The 17013-nt window shown below is 41.0% G+C and overlaps 1 protein-coding gene across 1 annotated transcript in view; it reads left to right on the forward strand.

The window, feature by feature from the left end:
• The window catches only part of GAD2 (glutamate decarboxylase 2), a 90979-nt gene extending 82964 nt beyond the window's left edge, over positions 1–8015 (forward strand). Inside the window, exon 16 of the mRNA XM_033209115.1 lies at positions 5327–8015. Coding sequence (XP_033065006.1) covers positions 5327–5500 — 174 coding nt within the window. The 3' untranslated portion in view covers positions 5501–8015. The remainder of the gene's footprint in view (positions 1–5326) is intronic.
• Positions 8016–17013: the final 8998 nt, after the last annotated feature.

Genomic DNA, 17013 nt, shown 5'->3' on the forward strand with positions numbered 1-17013 from the left:
AATGTCCAGGAACCAGTAAAATATTCATACACATGCACACACACACACACAGTCCCAGAGGGAAAAAAACTGAGGTGAAATAATCTGTTGTCCAAAATGGTAGTAATAGCCACATGTGGCTATTTATATTTAAATTTAAATCAATTAAAATTAAATTTAAATTCAACTAAAAATTTGGTTCTTCAGTCGCACTAGCCATATTTCAGTTGCTCAACTTGTGACCAATGGCTGTTTTATGGGATAGCGCAGATATAGAACATGATGGAGATCACTGCACAGAGTTCTCTTGGTCCATGCCAATATAGACCCAAAATGGGGAAAATGTGGAGTTTCCTGTGCAGTTTATGAGAACCAAAAGAACAAAGTTAAATTCTGGACAAGACAAGGCAGAGAATTACTCTTTGTACCATCTTGCCTGATTCATAGCTGTAGTCCACAGCAGGAACTCAAAAATCATTTGTTAGGCTAAAATTGTATCTTAGTCTGGTTGGGCTGCAAAAACAGACTAATATAGACTGGGTAGCTTATAAACACAGAAATTTATTTTGCACTGTTCTAGAGGCTGGGAAGTCCAAGATCAAGGTCCCTATAGATTCCGTGTTGGGTGGAACCCCTACTTCCTGGTTCATCAATGGCCTTTTTCTCCCTGTATCCTCACATGGCAGAAAGAGGTCAAGGGAGTTCTCTGAGGCCTCTAAGACTGTGCCTTCCTGACCTAATCACCTACCAGAGGCCCCACCTCCTAATATCATCACATTGCGGGGTTAAGATTTCAACATATAAATTTTGGGAGGACAGAAAATTTCCATCTATAGCGAATACCTTAGGCATATTCCAGAATAAGGAAGGGAAACAACATTTAGGAAACCTAACAGTGGCTCGTAAGCCCTTTTCCAGAATGCACTAGTTTGAGGACAAATATTTGGATAACAGAAGTTATAAATAAAGCAGGTACAGTCATACCTTCATGGGGGTGGTAAACACGAGAATCCAGTCAGTGTGCTTCCTGCCCTGTCAGGACTATGATCTTGCAGATGGCGCTTTGTCCCTGAGGCAGTGTAGACGATGAATGTTTGGGGCATTATGGGGATGTGACACCGCACCATGCTTTAGACACAGGGAGGGACAGCAAATAGGCTGTGCCAGTGTTTACCAAACAAGAATCAAAAGGGCTGGTCTTTTGAGGACCTCTTCTGTTTCTGGTTCTTCATCTTCTTATTTTAATTTTTGTTATTGTTGATCACTATCTGGTTCTGTCAGCTTTTATAGTCCTACACTGATTGGTGGACTTTTGAAAGGTTAGCAGTGGATTTAATACTAAATTTGTAAGGAAGTAGCCTGGCCTTATATTTAACACAGACTCTTTGAACGTCTGTGTTATTAAGTGCAATGGAGGATTTAATTGGTGAAATTTTAGTATTTTAGAATTTTTTTTGTTTTGTTTTTAAGACAGGATCTCACTCTGTTGTCCAGGCTGGAGTACAGTGGTGCCATCTCGGCTCACTGCAAACTCCACCTCTCAGGTTCAAGTGATTCTCCCACCTCAGCCTGCTGAGTAGCTGGGATTACAGGTGCACACCACCACACCCAACTAATTTTTATATTTTTTGGTCAGGATGGGGTTGGGACAGGGTTTTACCATGTTGGCCAGGCTGGTCTCAAAAGCCTGACCTCAAGTGATCCACTCACCTCAGCCCCCCAAAGTGCTGGGATTACAGGCGTGAGCCACCAAGCCTAGCCAATGGTTTAGAATTTCTCATTTAATTATTCTGCTTTTACATTTTTCAAAAATTTATTGCAGTCTTCCAAAATGTAAAAACAAAGAGGTTTTCTAGGACATCGTGAAAAATACATTTCTGTGATATCTTTTAAGTTTATTTCATGATGCTTTACTATGCACCCTCTTTGAAAGAGACAAATGTGGATTCCAATTATGGAAGAGTCCCCTAGTTACTGCTTTCTAAAGGACTGAAAAAGCTAATGGCACAAGAAAGAAGACAACACCCTAAAATTCTTAAGGCAGCCCCAAAGAGCTCTTGTTGACTACACCTTTAGTGAATTCTTCAACGTGCGACCACTCTTTCTCAACTCACGTTCTTCGTTTAGGAGAACTAAGAATACAACCAAAAAATACAAAAGCCTAGAAATAAGTGAAATGTCTATGTATTTCATCCAATAGACCACCGGGATGGCTAAATAGTAGAAAGGAGAGCTTTATTGGTGATACCAGTTTGCAAACCAGGCAGAGACAGCCTGTAGCATGTGCGGAAGGTGCCCTCTCTTCCAAGAGGGGAAGGGCAGGTTGGGTTTTATGCCTCACAGGGCCTGTAACACACAGTAGAGTCATACATATTCAGTAGGTTTTGGGGAAAAGCTATCCATATTTATGAGGGGAGCTGAGCACATGCAGAATGAGTAAACATATATGTAGCATACATCCCATGTTCACTTCAGGGCAAGGTTTTAGTGTTAAAATGAGGTGGAATTTGGCTCTTTACATCAAAAGGTGAACTGTAGGACATAAACACAGTTTGTGCACCACGTCTATAAGCTGCTCAAACTGGCTTAAGGTCTGCAGTTGCTTACCAGGAAAGAATGTGTGTAAGGTCAGTCTTCTGTCCAGTCAGAGTTATAGTGGTCTGGGTAGTAAATCAGGGTGAGGAGGGGGTCTCATAGCACCTATTGTTAGGGAATTTCAATCATTAGGAATTTAGTAATTTGCCCTCCAGCCAGGCCCTGAACCCTGGACCCATCTTAGTTGATATAGGAATGTCTATTTTGGCCTCACAGATCACATATATTCATCAGAATAGTCCGAATCTTATTTTCCTTCTTAACTTGCAATGAGTGAATATACCACGAAGTAGATGTTCATGTTCCAGCTAATTTTAGTTCATCTGCATTTTCTGGAAGCAACCAAAAGTCATATGTGTTTAGACAGCTGTGATTTCTGCCAATTCAGCTTGCTTCAGGAACTGAGGGGATTCAATCTTACTTTATGCCAAAATCTGTTTGCTTGTGACTGTTAGCATTAATCTTTTAACCTTTGATTTGCATTCATCTGAAAAGCTACAGATGATTGTCCTTGATAATTAGTGCCATTCTTCTGTATTTTTGCTTGGATTGCCCATGAAAACTAAATGAGACTTTAATTTACTTAGTAAAGCTCTGTCATTATTTTATCACTTCTAAAGAGCAAGCATGATTTATTACACAAATAAAACTAAGGAATAGTTATGTGACTTGTCCTTAAATTCCTGCAGCCGAGTGGATTTGGAATTCCTTTTCTAATTTGAGATTTATCTTCGCAGGAACCATATTGACTTGACGTGCCTCACAACACAAAGGATAAATTTCATGTCCCTTTGGCTGGAATATTCTAGTAGATCTATTTTCAGAAGTTAATCCCAGACTTGAGATATTTAAATTTTTCTTCTTATTTATTCCCTGGGATGTGCCCGGTGCTCTGCATACATTCTTAATGCTTTAGGTGAAAGAAGGATCAGTCCAAGAGAAACATTCCTCCCCATGGAACAAGGGGTGGGAAGGGATATAAGAACTCAACCTAGAGTCAGAAGATCTCAGTGCTGGAATCATCATCCACATTCGTTTTTAGATAAGGAAATTAGGTTCGGAATGAGAAGTGAAGGTGAAGTCTATCTGTTGACTTTGTCTTTGGTAACTAACAAATGATTGGACCCAATGGGAACGTTGCTGATTTTATGCATTGGATACTTTGAAGATGAAAACTTCATTACAAACCAATGATTAATTAAGAGTTGATGTTTATAAATCACATGTTCACATGGAATGGAATGCTGTTCACATGGAACAGCATTCCATTTTAATTGAACTGTCCATTTAAGATAAATCCAGCTATGATAGAAGGCATGGTCTCCATTTTGAACTGAGTTTCTGACCACATGAAACTCAAATAAGTCTAAAAGTTTCTCTGATGTCTATCTACCATTTGCAGCAATGAAGATCAGATATTATATATTTACAAACTCCAGTGATAAATATATGTGGATAGCTTATATGTACGGTTAGACATGATTTAAGTTTTTGCCTCTTCCTAGATAGCTGTTTCTATTATGCTACTCTTTATAGCAATAAGAATTTAGGACTCCCCCAACACGTACCAAGCACTGTGCTGGTAAACAACAACAACAGAGTAGAAGACGCTGTGTTTGCCCTCCAGGACCTGACAGTTGAGGTACAGAAAGAAAATGTATTTGCTCAGAAGTAAGAGGATAGCAGGAAATTAGCATATAGTCAGAATCTATGGGGAAGGATCATGGATCATATGTTTACAGCTTAAAGGAAGAGAGCTACTGATGGACACTAGAAGTCAGGAAAGGCTTCATAGCAGTTCTAGGACTGTGGTGGAATCTTGAAGTGTGTGTAGGATATGAACCAGAAGAGAAAAGGGATGGATTCTAAGCACAGAGAACAAGTATGACATAGTAACACTGATGACAAGTGTGAAGGGACAAAAATACGTATAGTAAATTCAAGGGATATTTAATAAAGGAGTCTTGTCAGAGTTGAAGATTCATTTTGGCGAACGGTGGAAGATGAGGCCTCAGAAATGGATGATGAAAGGTCTCTGAACTGAACTAGAGTTTAAACTTAATTTCATACACAATAGAGAACTATCTGAGGCTATAATCAACAATCTGGCATAAATAGAGTATAATCTTGTCTGTGGTATGCTATCCTGTCTGTGATATGCAACATATGTTAAGTCCTTGTGGGTTCAGCTTTTTGTCCCAGCTAATTCATTATCACTATTAAGGATTATCTTTCAGTATATCTTACAAAGTGAGGCACTGCAAAAAGAGAACGAAAAGAAACTAGAAAGCTCTAGGGTTTCAAGAAAGTTGCCAAAAGTCTGCTTATCTTCATATATCACCTGATACTGAAACTTACATTTTGGTAACAATCCTCTGAACTGTTTTATTACCAATGTTTTTAAATTTACTGTGGTGGGAAAACACCCCCAAACGTCTTGCTAACCCATTTAGCCTGGGGCCAATACTAGATTCATCTCGTCCTCCCAAAACACTAACTGGAAAGGAAGGACAAGGTGGCAGGCACCTGATAGTCTATCACTTATTCCTCTTATCACCTGCGGGATCTTGAATGTGTTAAACTGTTCTAGTTCTCTGATCCCAAGAAAACCTGGAGGTAACTCCTTCAAGAGAAAACAAGTGAGATTCCTACTGTTGAGCTAAAAACTAAAGACACTGCTTGCTGTTGGGTTCTTTGACTCAGGGGAGAGTCCCAGGAGAAAGTCACCATGCTGATATGGTCTGTCCCACAGGTGGCTCCAGTGATTAAAGCCAGAATGATGGAGTATGGAACAACAATGGTCAGCTACCAACCGTTGGGAGACAAGGTCAATTTCTTCCGCATGGTCATCTCAAACCCCGCAGCAACTCACCAAGACATTGACTTCCTGATTGAAGAAATAGAACGTCTTGGACAAGATTTATAATAATCTTGCTCACCAAGCTGTTCCACTTCTCTAGGTAGACAATTAAGTTGTCACAAACTGTGTGAATGTATTTGTAGTTTGTTCCAAAGTAAATCTATTTCTATATTGTGGTGTCAAAGTAGAGTAGAGTTTAAAAATTAAACAAAAAAAGACATTGCTCCTTTTAAAAGTCCTTTCTTAAGTTTAGAATACCTCTCTAAGAATTAGTGACAAAAGGCTATGTTCTAATCAATCAGGAAAAGCTTAAAATTGTTATAAATACTTCTCTTAATTTTAATATAGTGTGCAAAGCAAACTTTATTTTCACTTCAGACTAGTAGGACTGAATAGTGCCAAATTGCCCCTGAATCATAAAAGGTTCTTTGGGGTGCAGTGAAAAGGATAAAGTAAATATAAAATGTATGTTGACAATAAAAACTCTTGCCTTTTTCATAGTATTAGAAAAAAATTTCTAATTTACCTATAGCAACATTTCAAATGTATTTAAATACATATAATTTTACAAAAGGAAAATATATATATTAAAAAAGATATCCTATTTTGTAACATATAGATTTTTATTTTATATGGGTTATACAAACTGCAGGGGCAGATATAGAAACTAAGCCAGATTTTTTTTCCTTTCTCTTAATGGAGGCACAGTAAAACACTTAGCAAAGTTATTTTGAAACACTGATCCACAAAATTCTTAAAAGGTATTATTCCTTCTTTCTCTACACGTTATGGCTTATCACATCTCTAAAGTTAGTATTTCAAGACAAACACAAAAGAATACTGCAAGTTCTTTAAAATAATTGATCCCATTGGCAATAAGATTCTCTTCCCCTTGAAGTTTTCCACCCTTTTTACTCTTAGCGGACTCACTCTGCAAGTGTGACAAGCCAAGCTTCATCTCAGATTAAATTAGGGTAATTGTCTCTATTCTGCTTTCCAATTCAGCCTGTTTTGAACAGAAGGTTGATGCTCGTTCTTGAGGCATCTTCCAAATAGTATTCTTTTATTAGGTCATTTGAATTAATTAGAGAAAATAAAAATAAAACCTAATCAGCCTGAGCAAAGAGGAATGAAGCATATTCCCAGAATGTGGTGAGCCCAGAAAATTAAAGTTGGCCTTGGGAAAAGAGATCTCTGTGGGACAATAATGACATCATCCTGGCGCCATATTACCACTGTCCAGGAAAGAGAAATTTACCTTCAGGACAGTTGCGCATTTCCATCCCCTCCCCATTCCTCCCCACAAAGTCTCTCCCACCAGACTGCCTACCACTGGGACCCAAAATAAATAATTTATATTCCATGGGTGATTGTTTCTCATCCATGAAATGAGCAGCCTCTCACCCTAGATTTTGAGGCATTATCTTAAGATTTTCCTTTATCCATCTCCCATCAAGATCCAAAGTGACCAGAATATGCAGAAATAACAAGATCCTTAGAATTCAAAATAGTATTTTTAAAATATCCTTCTTTCCCTGTGAACCTGATAGAAAAACCTGAGCTAACAAAGGCTTCCATAGATATTTATGGGGTCACACATCGTCAGATTCCAAGTGCTGATAGGAGAACAATAGATTCATATGCAAACTGCAAATGCAAATTTAGGAACATTCTCCATTTCTGAATGGACCAGGCAGTTCAATACTCAGACTACAGGTATGCAAGGGAAGAGAGAAGACCCTGCCCTTCAACAGGTAGAAATGCCCTATAATATAACATATAGAAATGCCCTATAATATAACCACAGGATCCAGCCATCTGAAATTTTCATAAGCTTCCCCCTACATTATTTCTCCTAGGTTATATGCAAAAACAGTGATAACTTGATATGAACACAGCTTTAGGCCCTTTCTGTCTAGAAAGCAAATGGGTTCACTATGACAATTAGAAGTAAACTCTTTCATCTGTGCCACAGAATTTCATGAAGGAATAACCTTCCATTCTAGGCTTTGTCTAATAGCCAAACATCCCTTTCCTTTCTCAAAACTGCCTGGCCTGCTGAGAATAAGCACATAGCTGCCCGACTCTCTGGAGCCTCAGGCCCAAAGGTTCCACTTCAGAGACAGAGATGCTAATTGATCCAACCAGCTGTCCTTCTTGGAGAAGACAGTGGGGCCCAATGCCCTGGTGAACCAACCCTGCTCTACTGCAGGATGCTTTATCTTTTGGGTTACAGATCCTAGATTGTGAACTGCTGCTGCTGCTTTTTAGGTTAATGAGATAGTAAAATTTTAAAGGACAATTTGTGCCTATATATGAAATTCCAGCAAAACAATTCTAGCAAAAACAATAGCTCTTCTTCCCCACTCCCCTACCCCTTCCCAGTACTCCTTCAAATTGGCCGAGAGCCTTGCTCAGGCCTGTGCAGGGAAATCCTTGCCAACTGTAGCCCAAAGAAGAAAGCAAATAAAAGCCTAGTAGGTCCCAGTAGTTTAATAAATCATCTTGAAAGGAGATGTGTAATCAGGTCAGAAGAGAGGGAAGGAGGAAGGGAGGAAGGGAGGGAGAAAGGAAGGAAGGAAGGAAGGAAGGAAGGAAGGAAGGAAGGAGGAAGGAAGGAAGGAAGGAAGGAAAGAGGGAGGAAGGAAGGAAATGGAGGAAGGGAGGGAGGGAGGAAGGGAGGGAGGGAGGGAAGAAGGGAGATTATTTTTAATATTAGCCCAAATTCCCAGTGCCATGGTCTTTATGTGGGCCCATTCTTCACAAATCTTAGAAAAGTTTGGTTTTAGCTTTAATCAGAACTGACATGGCCATTTTCATTTATACAGCAATATCGTGTTTATCATTTAAAATACTTGAACAAACAAGTGTGATATGTCTTTATCTGAGATCTATGCATGGTATGGACTTCATATACCGTCACAGGATGTGAGGAAAGAAAAGGAAATCAATTCTGTCTGACTGTGTTGCCTTTATTATCTTGATAATACTGTCTTGTCACCTCAGATTGGGGTTGTGCACTTTAGATCTGAACTGTACAGTGTTGCAAATCAACATGTGTTCCTGTAAAAGCTTGTACAATATATTATTGATATGTCTTTTTCTGTGTGGTAGCTGTATTGAACTTTGATATTATGAAAACTACATTTGCATCTGTTCCTGTTCTCTCTCTCTCTCTCCCCTAACTATATGCCCTCCACATCGGCTCTAATAGAGAACATGCCCTCAGCTAAGCCCCCTACTGAGAAACTTCCTTTGAGAATTGTGCAACTTCAAAAAATGCAAGGTGAACACCACTATGTCTTTGAGAACAGACATTACCAATTATGGAGTGTCACCAGCTGCCAAAATCGTAGGTGTTGGCTCTGCTGGGCACTGGAGTAGTTGCTAATCTTCAGAATATGGACAAAGAAGGCGCAGGTGTAAATATAGTAGCAGGATGAGGAACCTCAAACTGGGTATCATTTTGCACGTGCTCTTCTGTTCTCAAATGCTAAATGCAAACACTGTGTATTTATTAGTTAGGTGTGCCAAGCTACTGTTCCCAAATTGGTGTTTCTGAATGACATCGACATTCCCCCAACATTACTCATTACTAAAGACAGAAAAAAATAAAAACATAAAATATACAAACATGTGGCAACCTGTTCTTCCTACCAAATATAAACTTGTGTATGATCCAAGTATTTTATCTGTGTTGTCTCTCTAAACCCAAATAAATATGTAAACGTGGACACATCTCAGGCTGTGGATAATTGTTCTGACTTTGTCTCATAGTGGAGATGATTTTCAACAAATTGCTAGAATCAAAGGCCCTTCACTTGCCAAGGAGCTTAAAGTGTCTTTGGGTCTTTTGTGGGGGGAAAAAAAAGCTCTTCTGCAGGTGCCTACACTGTAGCTTCTGAAGGATGTCTTTGCCTCACTCTGATTTCTCCTTCAATCAGATCTGATTTTTTAAAAATATTTTATTATGGAAAATGTCACATACATAAAAAGGTAGAGAAAATAATATAAACTCCTGTGTAGCCTTCACCCAGATTCAACATCTACTGATTATGAGCCTGAATCTTGTTTCATCCATTCCCCCACCCCTTTCCCTCCCCGACGTCCCCAACACTAAATTATTTTTATATGAACCGCTAAAATATTAGTAATTTTTTTTTTGAGCCAGAGTGTCACTCTGTCACCCAGATGGGAGAGCAGTGGCGTAATCTCGGCTCACTGCAACCTGTGCCTCCCAGGTTCAAGTGATTCTCCTGCCTCAGCCTCCCAAGGAGCTGGGATTACAGGCGTGCACGACCATGCCCAGCTTATTTTTACTTTTTTTTTGAAATGGAGTCTTGCTCTGTCACCCAGGCTGGAGTGCAGTGGTGCAATCTCCACTCACTGCAAGCTCCACCTCCTGGGTTCACGCCATTCTCCTGCCTCAGCCTCCCGAGTAGCTGGGACTACAGGTGCCCACCACCACACCTGGCTGGTTTTTCTGTATTTTTAGTAGAGACGGTCTCACCATGTTGGCCAGCTGTTCTCGAACTCCTGACCCCAGGTGGTCCACCCGCCTCAGCCTTCCAAAATGCTGGGATTACAGGTGTGAGCCACAGTGCCTACCCTGGACTCTTTTAAAAGAAAAAATGTCCTTAATACCATTATCACAGCTAAAAGTATAGTAATATTGCCATGACAATGTCAAATATCCAGCTACTGTTCACATTTTGCCAATTCTTAATTTCACAACGAAGTCCATGGCCTGTGGCTCAGAAAATCTGGTGAGGCTATGTGTTTCAGGACAGCGGAGACACCTACAATTCAGGCGCACAGTACAATGCCATATGTGCCCTGCTGTGCATATGCTGTGTGTATTTTCCAGCGTGCTGAGTCTATTTCTGGACTTCTGTGAGTTACAAGTTCTGGTCTTGTTGTTGTTGGCACTTTGCTCCCAGGCTCTCAGGAGCAGAGGATAAGTGGTGTGCTCAGGTTAAAAGCTAGAAAACCAGAGGAATTTAACAGATGGAATAGGTATGCCTGATGTGCTTTGTCGGGTCTAGATTGCCCGACAGGCTTGAGTTGCCCCTAATGGTAAAATTCTGGATGGAGTAAAGAGATACGATTTTAAACAGAGCTGGGATACAGAAGGACAAAAAGCGGAGGAGGCTGAATTTCTAGCTAATTTCAGTATTGATTATAGGAGAACCAGTAGAAGATAGCCAGATAAAGAGGACACTGCACATTCCTGCCTTTGTTCACATTATTCCCTTGACCTAGGAAGAATTTTCCACTTCTCCATGATTTGGGGAGCATCTTTTGTGGGTGCTAAGAGTGCAGGCTCTGGAATAGGATCACTGGGGATCCAATCACAGCCCCACACTGACTAGCTGTGAGACCTGAGCATATCACCCGCCTTCCCTGACTCTGTTTCCTGGTTTCAGAACAGCAATTGTCAGAAGCGTTTGAACCAGAGCAACTCCATCTTCAATAGGGGCTGGGGAAAAGGAGGCTGAGACCTACTGGGCCACATTCCCAGATGCTTAAGCCATTCTAAGTCACAGGATGAGAGAAGAGGTCAAGACAAGATACAAGTCATAAAGACCTTGATGATGAAACAGTTGACAGTAGAGGCCGGCCAAAATCCACCAAGACCAAGACGGTGATGAGAGTGACCTCTGGTCGTCCTCACTGCTACACTCCACCAGCACCGTGACTGTTTACAAATGCCTTGGCAAGGTCAGGAAGTTACCCTATATGGTCTAAAAAGGGGAGGCACAAATAATCCACCCCTTGTTTATCATATCATCAAGAAATAACCATAAAAATGGGCAACTGTCTATGGAGTAGCCATTCTTTTATTCCTCTATTTCTTAATAAACTCGCTTTCACTTTATGGACTCACTCTGAATTCTTTCTTGCGTGAGATCCAAGAACCTTCTCTTGGGATCTGGATCAGTACCCTTTCCTGTAACACAGCCTTATTCATGAGGCTTTTGTGTGGATTCAGTAACGTGGATGCACAGCACTTAGCATGGTGCTTGACACCTAGTAAGTGCTCAACAAACCTTGTGCTTCTACTGATGAGTTCTGTAAGTCAACTCACGTCACCTCCTTAAATATTCACCCTCCTCTGAATTCCCCAACTACTAACTCTCTATCGGTAGTGGTCACTAGGCACCCACCTAACAAGTCCAGGCTGGAAATGTCATCTTTATCTTTGACATCATCTTCTGCTTGTCCAATGTAGATTACCAACAGAGTCAACTAACATCACTCAGATTTGCTGGCTGAAAGAACTGCTGCCTACTCCAATTAGGTGAACTAATAACTCTCTCTAAATTTAAACTCAAGGAGATGTTCAGTTTAACTCAGTGTTTGCCATCTCAGACAACTCAGTCTGAAGCTTCGTATGTGTTTTCCATTAACAAGGTCAATTGGAGCCGTCTAACTCTTTTAATTTACTTGCTTATCAAAACACACATACATGAATATATATATGTGTGTGTGTGTATATATATAGCTATATAGTTAAAAGTGCACATGGACACACACCCACTATAATTTAATGGACTTGATGGTCCAAAAATAACATTAGAATTTATTTAAATTATTGACACAAAACAGGAACAAACACCAAGAGATCAATAGCTCAGAGCTCACTTTTAGAGAGAACCAGAGGGGTCCATTTCCCCAAAATTAAACAGTGATGCTATAAAAACACACTGTGAGGATGTGGGTGGTTCACAGGCATAACCATCTATGTCTATGAAATAGAGAGGCTTGGGAGAGAGGAAAGGCCTGGAGCAGAGGGGCTGAGGAGGGGAGAAGGCTCTGGGGACTAGCGCTATGTCCCTTCCCCATCCTGCCCACCCTCCCTTCATCCAGCTCCCTGTTCTTCCAACCCCTGACCTATTGTTTCACCAGTGATCTCTAAGGAAACTGTAAACTAAAAATTGCTTTTAAATGGTAAAGTAACTACAAATGAAACTGCCTTAGCAAAAATTGTAACAGTGAGAAAATTATGACAGCAAAAGAGATTTGATCTAATCAACCCTCATCTTGCCTGTAATCTCCAAACTGCCCTTCATCATTCCTGGGCTTGGACCAAGCAAACTTTGGGAGAAATTTAGTTTATTGTTTAAATGATAATAGCCCTCCCCAAAACTAAACCGCCTTTGTAAAGCTAATGAAAGTCCACCAGGTTACGAGGATGAAAGCATCCTGAATTCTGCTAAGGTGTAGACATAAAGGATTACCAGCCATTGTTCCGGAGGTCCTAAGATTTGCAACTCTTCCAATTACTCCTGCAGATAACAGTACTATTGTAGAATCTGAGACTGGCCTTTTGAGATGTCTTTTCAGCTTTTTGTGTTTCTGACAACCCACGGCTGCACCGGAACCCGCTGAACCTGACCCTGACCCTGACCCTGCTGATCCATCCTGTGGCCCCACCTTGAAGCAGACTCCCTGGCCCGCCAAACTATCCTTGAAGAACCCTAGCCTCTGAATTTTCAGGGAGATGGATTTGAGGAATAACTCTGTCTCCCACATGGTGTGGCCGGGCTTCTGTCCATTAAACTCTTTACTGCAACGCTGTGGTCTCAGTGAATTGTTTCTTTTCTGTGCAGTAGGCAGGAAGAGCCCATCAGACGGCTCCACAAATGGGCAGTTTTTTGCCATGGGGAGAGCAGATGGTTGTGTGTGAAAGACAGTAGAAAATTTTTGACAAGAGGGGAAGAGAGACGGGGTGGATAGAACTAAGCTAAAGACCAACTAAGTGAAAATATTTGCCTGAGACCTGGCATTCTCCTCCACTGAGGGACGCTGCTGGCCTTCCTCCAGCCCTGGGATCTCTGAGGCCCCTTCCAGGAGCCCAGTCTAAAGGCGCTGCTCACATTTGCCACATCTCTCCAAAGAAGAAAATACCTAGTTAAGAGACCTGACTGCATTTTACCTTTCCCATAAAACCTTCCTCACTTACTCTGAACAAAACATACTGCGCTTGAAACACTGAGTCTGCATAATCCTCTCACTCCTGGCGTCTGTATTGCCTAGAATTGTTCTCCAGCTGTTTGCCATCTGTAAATCTGGTCTTTCGATTTTTCTTCGAGGGCAGAGTCATGCCTTCCAGTCACAGACTTAGAAAACTAGAAATACCCTTGTCGACTAAAAGAGTCAAACTCTGTAAAATCTTTGAAGATATTTATTCTGAGCCAAATACCAGTGACCAATGGCCCGAGATACAGCCCTGAGGAGATTCTGAGAACATGTCCAAGGTGGTCAGGCCACAACTTGGTTTTATACATTTTAGGGAAACTTAAACTATCAATCAATACACGTAAGATGCACAATGGTTCAGTTCAGAAAGGTGGGACAACTGGAAGCAGGTAGCCATAGTTAGATTCAAAGATTTCCTGATTGGGAGTTGGTTGAAAGTGTTAAGTTATTGACTAAAGACTTAGGAATGTCTGGGTTAAGAGAAGGGGTTGTGGAGACCAAGGTTTTATCATGTAGGAGAAGCCTCCAGGTAGCAGGCTTCAGAGATAGACTAGATTGTAAATGATTCTTATCAGACTTAAAGAGTCTGTTCTATTAGTAGTTCCAAATGGGAAGAGGGCTTAATGAGGTATGTCCAACTCTCCCTTCCCAACATGGCCCAAAGTAGTTTTTCAGGTTAAGTTTGGAACGCCCTTTGCTGAGAGGAGGGGTCTATTCAGATGGTTGGGGGGCTTAGAATTTTATTTTTCATTTATACCCTGAAAGGTCATCTAATGTAGAGTTTCCCAGACCCTGGGCTTTGGACCCAGGCAGAGGGAAGATGGGTCCAATGTGTGGCCAAACGAGAAACCCAGGACCACCAAGAAGTGTTTTTGTGAAGCTAAAGCTATTCAATTTGAAGGACAGTCTCATCTCAAATTATGTCCTCTTATGGTTTTTAATTGTTATTGTTCATAAGGTATTCTTTCATTTAAAAGATAATACAGTGATGACATCTTACTTGACAAAAGAGTAAGAAACTTCATTTTAAACCCCTGCATCTTTAAAATTATAGTGATATATAAACTGTAAATCTGAAAACCACCAATTTCATCAAATCTTGCAGATTCTCCCCACCCCATTTCAGGGTAATTAGCCCTTAATAAATGTTATTCAAATTGACTTGAATATTTACAAGTCAAATTGAAAGCTTTGAAAGACCATGGATTGTGGTGTAATCTACGTGCTACTAGAAGCTAAGGATCTGCCAACCGTGTTTTCAATTTCAAATTCACACACATCCCAACACCTCTCAGTGTTGGAATCCTCCTACCTGTTTGTGTGATTTTACTGCAATTTACCCAGACAGGTGCTATCTTTGGCTTCACTCTGGCAATGCAAAATCATGAGTTCTCATCTTTTTCCTCCCCAGGTAGCCATTTGATGATATCAGAACCTAGGATCTTTCATGATGTTTCAAAGAAACAAAAAACTTAAAAATTAGTCTTCGATAGATGGATGAGACGCTGTGACTATAAAATACCAAAATATCTTTGCCTCACTCTGTTTCGTTCAGATCCGAGTGAGTTCTGGGGCTGCATCATGATGTAGATGGTTCCCTACTTCAACGAGGGGAGTGGCAATTCTTCTACTTCATGTTTGTTTCCTGGTCCATGATTCAAACAAATTCACACATTTGACAACATCTGCCGCTGCATGGAAACCAACAATTCTCTGCAACACAGATCAAAACGTCCATTTAGGGAAACCACCTGGTTTAACATCTGCCTTGTTTATGCAAAGAAAGCTCTGATTTGCAATGACTTTCTAAACTCAGTGCTTTTTAAATATTGGCTGTCCCAGTTAATTCCCAGGGGAAGTCAGCAGTAGAGGATGGGGAGGGAGATGAGTATGAAGAGAGGGCAACAAAGCTGTTATTGCAGTTTTATCTTCTTTATCCCAAAGGATATTAGGGTTTATATTTTCTTGTGGCCTTTGATGAACTGCAATTACCAAATGTCTACATCAGATGCATATGTGAGTATTTTAAGACTAAATAATGAAAGGCATTTGTTTTCATTGTAGAAACAATATAAATATTCCAATGTATATGGGATTTTTAGAGATGCCCCGACTCCCATCATCCTTACCTGATGCTTTTTTCATGTATAATAATACTAAAGGGATTCCAATTACCATGGTAACCCAAACAGCATTTGAATGGCCTGCCCAGTGTCTATGATAAAACAACAAATTGTAGGTGTTAATTCTGAAAGACAAGTGTTCCTAGGAAGAAAATTTTCTTCTTGTCCTAATGGCTGCTGAAGCATTGAGTTCTATTAACTTCCTTCCCAGGGATGTCCAGAGCAAAGCAAACACAAATCTGACTCAGTAAATATTAGGAGTGGCTGGGTGTGGTGGCTCATACCTGTAATCCCAGCACTTTGGGAGGCCAAGGCAGGAGGATCACTTGAGCCTAGGACTTTGAGACCAGCCTAAGAAACATGACGAAACCCGTTCTCTACCAAAAGTATACAAAAATTAGCAAGGCTTGGTGACACATGCCTGTAGTCCCAGCTACTCAGGAGAGTTGGGAAGATTGCTTAACCCTGGGAGATGGAAGTTGCAGTAAGCTGAGATTGTACTACCGCACTCCAGCCTGGAGGATAGAGTGAGACCCTGTCTCAAAAAAGAAAAAAAGGAAAAAAAGAAAGAAAAAAAAGTTAGGAGTGCTGTGATTTCATGGGGCGAGGTATCCCAAAGGTCTGGGTTTGCAGCATCTTGGAAACCTAGATTCCTGCCCGGAGAGGTCAGGTCGGTGCTCTCACATTTTTATTCCTCTCACGCGGAGACTGCTGGAGCAGCAGCTGGTGTCGGACCGCCTGGCCTCAGATGCTGGCGCTGCCATTTATTAGCTTTGTGGCCCTGGGCAAAGCAGTTAACCTCTCTGAACCTCAGTTCTGTCATCTGTAAAACAAGAACAAAAATAGCACTTACTTCAAAGGGTGATGGTGAAGATTCAAATGAGAAACAAGTCCGATGCCTGGAACAGAGTGACTGCAACATGTGTTCATCTTATCTTTATTTGGTGGTGTCACCTGAAAGGACTGGACTTAGAGGCAGGCCCTTCATGCTACCTAAACTCACCCAGAGAAGATCATGAATTCACACATAAAGGATCATGAACAGCAGTGTCACCCTGTAGAAAGTCACTTATGAGGCATCCCTGAGGACAGCAGGCAGGTGGTGGAGGCAGCCCCCATCACGTCCTTAGTCCTAGCTTTGTTTGTGACTGGACAGAGACCAAGAGGGCTGGGCAGGAGAGTTGGGGAAAGAAGGAAGAGCAAGAGGAAATCAGTTATTTTAGTTGGAATGATGACCTGCTACTCCTTTCCCAGGTTCATTCTTGCCTCAGACAGGCACCCATCAAAGAATCAGAGCAAAATGGTGTGGAACAGAGGCTCTGGCTTCGTAAGAATTGCTAACATGGTCATTTGCCTAATGGTTACTGGCTTCCATTTACACAATGAGAAGTAGCCATTGGTGTCAACTCACCATTGTTTGTGTCCCCTCAAATTTCATATGTGGAAACCTATCCCCAGTGGGATGGCAGTTGG

Source organism: Trachypithecus francoisi, unplaced genomic scaffold, assembly GCF_009764315.1.
Source record: "Trachypithecus francoisi isolate TF-2019V2 unplaced genomic scaffold, Tfra_2.0 Lachesis_group9, whole genome shotgun sequence".
Taxonomy (NCBI): Eukaryota; Metazoa; Chordata; class Mammalia; order Primates; family Cercopithecidae; genus Trachypithecus; species Trachypithecus francoisi.